At 40.9% G+C, this 6,575-nt stretch overlaps 1 protein-coding gene across 1 annotated transcript; it reads right to left on the bottom strand.

Annotated features, from left to right (window-relative positions):
* Nucleotides 1-4,169: 4,169 nt before the first annotated feature.
* On the bottom strand, nucleotides 4,170-6,103 carry LOC128258641 (insulin-like growth factor-binding protein complex acid labile subunit). The gene is made up of 2 exons (XM_052990359.1): nucleotides 5,351-6,103; nucleotides 4,170-5,290 (listed from the first exon to the last, which is right to left on the bottom strand). Exons 1-2 carry the CDS (start codon nucleotides 5,963-5,965, stop codon nucleotides 4,301-4,303), a joined length of 1,605 nt encoding a protein of 534 aa, XP_052846319.1. The 5' UTR covers nucleotides 5,966-6,103; the 3' UTR covers nucleotides 4,170-4,300.
* Between the last annotated feature and the right edge of the window lie 472 nt (nucleotides 6,104-6,575).

Raw genomic sequence — 6,575 nt, 5'->3', positions numbered from 1 at the left:
GCATGCAGACCTCTGTTCCCCTCTGTTCCCCTCTGTTCCATTGTTTTCGTGGGTAAACCGATGCCGGCGGCCCAAAGAGATACAAAATTCAGTTGCAGATACATCTCTGTTGTTGCCGCTTTTGCTGTCACATTTACATAATTTCATTTGCAACACATGCTGTGCACTTTCCCCCTCCCCCCCAGCATCATGTTTTCGGCTGGCAGCAAATTATTACACGCTTTTATTAACAAAAATTATGCTCGACTGTTGATTTGCAGCGTCATCAGAGTGGTCGTAGTCCTCATTCCCGTTCCCGTTCCCGTTCCCGTCCCTGTCCTCGTCATCCATCTGCCCCCGTAACCGCATGAATATTCATCATTTAATATCAGGGACCTATAAATAGATGCATTCTGGCAGCGGAGCAGGATTCAGGACTCACAGGATCAAGGAGCAACGGCCGCAGGCTCTTTCATTAATTAAGTTCCGATTTTTTTCATTTTTTTTTTTTTTTGCTTTGGCTGCACGAAAAGAGTGCGTAGTCAATGGACAGTGGCGGAGAAAATATCTAATAAAGGGGTTTATAACTAGATACCGGATTTGGCAAAAACTGTTGTAGCTTCAAATATATAAGCCAAATGGCAATATTTTAATAATAAATTAAAGTACATTTTATTCAAGGATCATTTTTGACTATCACTTTGAATTTTAGTTTCTGGAATGCATTCCATTTAAAAGAAAAAAGTGCTTAAGCTTTTATAAATGATTACTATAAAATATTAACATATGTATTTACAATTATTAAACTATTTGGTAACAAAAACATTGTTATATAACTATTAATGTTTCCCCGAAATCTGAAATCTGAAATGGGACTTGTATTTGCTTTTCCTTAAACATAATAGATGTCATAAAATATGCAACAAAAATCCTACTAATATTCTATTAAATTATGATAAAATTTCGACCTGAACTCCTCTACAATGGATTTATTTAATGCTATACAGACCCCTTTCAATCGCGTCTCTGTTCGAAAAACAGGATAACACCGATGACGATGCCGATGACAGCGATACACGAGCCACTCAATCTTGTTGAGTAAGCGCCACTAATTTGTTTTTAAGGTCAGCATGGTCACTGGAACCACCCACCCACCAGCCACCACCACTTTGCATACTTTATTGACCGCATCGAGGGTATGTGCCTGTGCGTGTGTGCGTGTGTGTGTGTCGACCAGGAGCCAAACCACAAATATGCTCTTAAGAGGCATTTCCAGGACCAAGGCAGCTGCGACCTGGTCTTGCTCTTGCAATTTGGCTATTAAAAATCATTAGCAGTGGGGAATTTGCGACCCTTTGGGCCAAATTTGAGGTGTGTGCCCTCTGACGAGCTGAATCTTCTGTGCATACCACATTGTTGCATCTGCATACTTTGTGACGCTCTGACAAGGTATTTTCATTAAAACGCCAGAGGCAAAAATTACAAAGCTGAAAACAAAGATCTGGAAATCTTTGTAATAAGAAATGTATTCTTGGTCTTGGGGTTTTTTGAAATAGAGTAAGAGGTCTTATTTTTTTAGATGGATGGATGGCTACCTTTTAAATTACACAGAAAAACAAAAAGAAGTCTTTGTAAAAGGTTTTTCCCATACACGAAAAGGTTAGTATAGATTTTTCGAAGCTATCCTTGTAGATATCTTAAATCAAATTGCATCGTCTATTGAACCAATCTATTCAAGCAAAGTAGTAGTGTCATTTTAAATACTTTCACAATCTTTCTTACCCACTGTATCACATAAACACCTATAATACAGAACATAAACTCAGCTAGCTGCAGAAAATATAAGAAGGAATGGACTGCAAGGCTCCCGGAAAAGACTGCTCGAGGTGCCAAAATGGCAGGAGGAGCTGAAACACCACAACGGGTTGTGTCTGGAACGAAACCACGACATTGGACATTTCGCGGGGCAACTACCTCGAGTACAGCGACGACTACGTGCGACCAACATGAAGCTCAGTTTTGCCTTAAAAGTTGGTTTCCCAAAGTATATTACAATTTTTAAAAACAAAAAAGAACATTACCTAAAAATGCTAAATATTATATATTTCGATTAAAAATAGTAGTAATTAGGGCAAATTTTAGTTTCCTAAGATTTTTTTCCTAAAATCAAGTAATGTGGTTTTCCTGGTATATACAATTTTATTTATATTTCAAAGTTAAGGATAGACAAAAGTTCATATTAAAAACAAAAAAATATATGGTTGTTTTTGTTGTTTTAGCTTAACTTGCAGCTTGAAACAGATGATAATTGAAAGTGCAATCGACCGCAAAAATGCACATGCTGTAATTTGAAGTCTCGTCCAGTTCCGATGTTTTGCGGGGCATAATAGATGTGCACACGGACAGGCGCAATACAACACACAATGACCGGGGCTAATTGTGCAAAAATGTTTTAGCAAATATTTTGTTAACAAATTTTGTGGCCATTTAAGCCACAGAAATGCAATTAGCCGTGAACGTAATTAACCAAACAAAATGAGAATGCAGCGACCACTCTAGCCGACTATAAAATAAAAAAGAAATGGCAAAACCACCTAGCAACGGATGTGCATAAAAATTTGAATTTGTGATTGGGAATGGGAATGGGTTTGAATTTGAATTTGAATTTATTTTAGAGAATATTACGCAGTCGACAGGGGTTGCGATCTGTGGGAAATTGATGGCCGGCATGTCTCTGACACCTCGGCGGAGCTTCATTCCAGGTTGACGAGGGTTCGCCGAGAATTTCCCCGGGGAGGAGCAACAGGTCTGTCATGTCCGTAGTGGAGTGGAGCGGAACTCCGGCCATTTCGGTTATCAAATTGGGCAAACAACAGCACGAACGACCAGCGTTTCTTGCCAAATTAATTGAACGGACTCTGACCGCAGGAATCGCCAAGGAAACCTTTCACCTTTGGCAGGGCACTTAATTCATCGGGCGAATGTGAGACCGAAAATTTAATTTAATTAGTGCTCTCCGAATGTGTTCGAGGTGCTTTAAGGCCTCGGCCGAAGTAAAACTTTTATGGCAGCTGTTGAGCAAGGATATGGCATGTTGCGCCCTTTATGCCCGTAATTGCGCATTGACTGCACTTGTCCTGGTTGCCAACTTCCCGGGTCCATTGTCCTTTTGTGCGAATACCTGGAATACTTGTGCCCGACTTGCCCTGACCCAGCCACCCATTCACACAGTTGACTATGCATTCGTGCACCAAGATGGGTGGGGAAACTTGTTCGGTTGTAATGGGAAAACCCAGGCACTCTCAGCTTGTAAATTCAGCCATTCATAACTCGCTTATCATGCCCACCTCCATGATTCATTACCCAACTGCTGCCAAACTTCCACCATTTACCAGCCCCATTTCATCTGTCAATCAGTCAATTCGTTGCGGCTGGTGTAAAAGTTTATCTGCAAACAAATTGGAAATTTTAATAAAAATTCTTGCGCTAAATTACGCTTAACAATCAAATCCCCACCTTCGCCACTCGGAATTCTCAATCCTCAATCCTAATCCTCAGTTCTCAATTCCCAATCCCCAGTCATTGTCATTGTCCAACTGTTCGCCTAAGTGGTGTTAAGTATTTGAAAATCTCTGCTTCGGTTTTCCGCCCCTCCCATCGCATGCCTTCCGTTTTATTGTTTTACGGCAGTTGGCCAAATACTTTGGCTAGCTAAAAGTTTTGCCCTCATGGTCATCCAGTTGTCTGTGATTTACGGGAGCTGCTCCAAGGATCCTGCGGCGGACGGCCAGTCAGTCAGCGGAGCGAAGCGGAACCCACAACAGAAACTGCAGCCCGGCATTTAGTGGTTATTGATTTATTACTCCTCAGCTGGCCAGACAAATGCGCTTCAAAATCAGGAGTAATTATGGATTTGACACTGGTTTTTCTTAGTTATGTTCGAATGAATTAATTTAGTTTCAGCACTTTTAAAACAGATTTAATTACATATGAAATTTAAAGTTGAGTTTAAATTAATGTTTACCAGGGACTGTAAATATAGTAATTTAAGACTTTTTTAAAAAATTTGTTTTTAATTTTGACTGATTTTAATATATTTTGTGGATAAGATAAATAATATTTTATTTATTAAATGAAAGCCGAAAATAGGGAACATTTTTTTCTTTTTAAATTTTACTAATAAACGTAACTTATAATCAAAAAAGACTTTAATTATATTTATATTAAAGGAGTAAGTGTCATGATCCTCTTAAGAAAACTTGTGTAGAACTGAAACCCTGGCTTAAGAAGGGTATATCCAAAATGTTTATATCTATAAAGTCTATATCTTCTCGTAGCTTTCGACGATTCCCTGAGTCCTCACCTCATCGACGAGACGCAGGCACTTTTCCATGGGCGTGACCACGCAGAGGGGCTTCTTTCCACTGAAATAGGCGCTGCTGGGTCGGGCGTAACCCACCTGATGGCCATTCAACCAGGAGGTGATCTCGTCCAGACACAGACACTGCCAAGGATTTCCCTCCAGACTGATGTGCCCCAAGTTCTGAAGACCTTCGGACGACTTCAGATCCGGCAGAAAGGTGAGTCGATTGTTATTGATTTCCAAATGGGTGAGGTTCTCAAAGGTGTCCAGAATTTCGGACTCAAGCTCCTCGAGTCGATTTTCACCGATCGTCAGCCATTGCAATCGTCTTAGAGGTGCAAACATACGCAGATCCAGGCTAACTAACTTATTCCTCCTCATCCTCAGTTCCTTGATAAAGGGTAACGAAGAAAGCGCCAGAGGATGCAGCTCCGCAATGAAGTTGTTACTCAAATCCAAGTAGGTTAGCTTACGCAGAATAGTTGCCCCAAAAACCTGCATACCCAACTTTTTGATATTATTCCTACTTAAATCCAATTTCTCCAAGGCCGTGAGATTGGCAAACACTTCTTCGGCCAGAATCGAGATTTTGTTGCCCTGCAGTTGCAGGGATTCCAGGGATGCAAGTCCAAGAAAAGCCCTCGGATGGATCCTGTTGATCTGATTGAGCCACAAATTGAGGGTCTTCAAATTGCCAAGCTTGCAAAATACCGAATCCTCTAGAACTTTGACATTGTTTGAGCTGTAATCGAGCAGCTCCAATGGTGCCACTTCGCCAGGGGCCAAGAAAAGCGTTCGCTTGATCTCATACAAATTGTTGTTGGAAACATTCAAGACCCTCAGCTTTGGCAAGGCGTAGAACACTCCCATTTCCAGGTTCTCCAGCCAGTTGCTGTGCAGGTGCAGTTCCTCCAACTTGGGTAATCCCCGCAGGCGACACCATTGAAACTGGGGGATAAATAATACTTATATATAAATATATAATGTATACATATCTTGAGCACTTACATCTCTCACATTGTTGTTACTTATGGACAGGTAGCGCAAGTTGGCATTCTCGCCCAGAGTCACGTTCTCCTGCTCATTTGTGGTCAGATCCAGAAATCTCAGTTTCTTGAGATCCTTAAAGGCATTCGGTTCTATCTCGGCTATCAGGTTGTTGGAAAAGTTGGCGTACTCCAAGTTGGCCAATCCGCTCATCACTTTGGCCGTGATTATCTGTATGTCATTGTAGCTCACATCCAGACTGGTTAGTTGAGAATTGTTGGGAAAATTCTGCGACTGCAGCTCCTCCAGTTGACAGTGGGTGAGATTCAGTGCCTGCAGAGCCCCAAAGTCCTGCAGTCCTCTTTCTCCCAGTGTAACGCCCCCGGATTCAGATAAATCCAAGTGCAGAAGCCTGGAGAGACCCTGCAACTCGCCATCTTCTGCATTTTCAATGCCTGTGTGCTCGTTCACCACCTTTACACTTCGCCAGTTTTTCCCAACGTAACGACTCAGTTGCTCAAAGCTTTCGATTTCCCGGCAGAGATGGCTGCCTTTTCCCAAGTCCTCGCACTCCTGCAGATCCTTTCCCAACACTCCGGCTACAAGCAGACCGATGAGAACTCGCAATGCCTGCATTTTTGCAACTGAACTTGGCCACAACTTGTGCCAAGTGCGTTGCCTTAATTTGAGTTTATTTTTAAGCAGATCAAACTCGTTTCAGTTCTCTCGAGAAGCCGGTTTCCGATCGAATTTAACGAAATCAGCTGATGGGTTAGAGGTGGTCTTATTGCTATCGAAAGAAAATCAGTTCTCAACCGAGAAAATATAACTGAAGAAAACTGGCAATAAAAGTCATTTTATGAAATGCCCATGTTGGTTTACAAAAATACAGTTTTTGGATAGCTTTGTAGAGCTCCAAGCCGAAATTTAAAGCCACAACATGAGTCGCAGCAAGTTTTCAAAACTGCGTCTATATATAGTAGTATTATCTGCCATTTAAAAAATTTAGAAATTTTTAAAGAAAGAGAAAGTGACTGCTTCATTCATAATTGTACCTAAAGTATTTATGCACAAAGTATTTTCAAAAGAATTTAGTTAAGAACATTAATGTCCGTTCTAATGTCTGCCTTAAGAGTGCAACTCTTGACACAAATAGGTTTTTTGTTGTAGTCCCACACTTAAAAATACAATTTGCGAACGGCTGATCTTTCATAGAATATGGCATTTACAATTTTATATATTTTTA

Source organism: Drosophila gunungcola (genome assembly GCF_025200985.1).
Source record: "Drosophila gunungcola strain Sukarami chromosome 3L unlocalized genomic scaffold, Dgunungcola_SK_2 000003F, whole genome shotgun sequence".
NCBI lineage: Eukaryota > Metazoa > Arthropoda > Insecta > Diptera > Drosophilidae > Drosophila > Drosophila gunungcola.
The sequence above is the reverse complement of the archived record's forward strand: the minus strand, read 5'-3'. Positions and strand labels throughout refer to the sequence as shown.

Coding starts and splice junctions, on each gene's coding strand:
- LOC128258641 (XM_052990359.1), bottom strand. CDS start 5,965: ATGCAGGCATTGCGAGTTCTCATCGGTCTGCTTGTAGCCGGAGTGTTG. Junction 5,291..5,350: donor GTAACAACAATGTGAGAGAT/GTAAGTGCTCAA, acceptor TTTATCCCCCAG/TTTCAATGGTGTCGCCTGCG.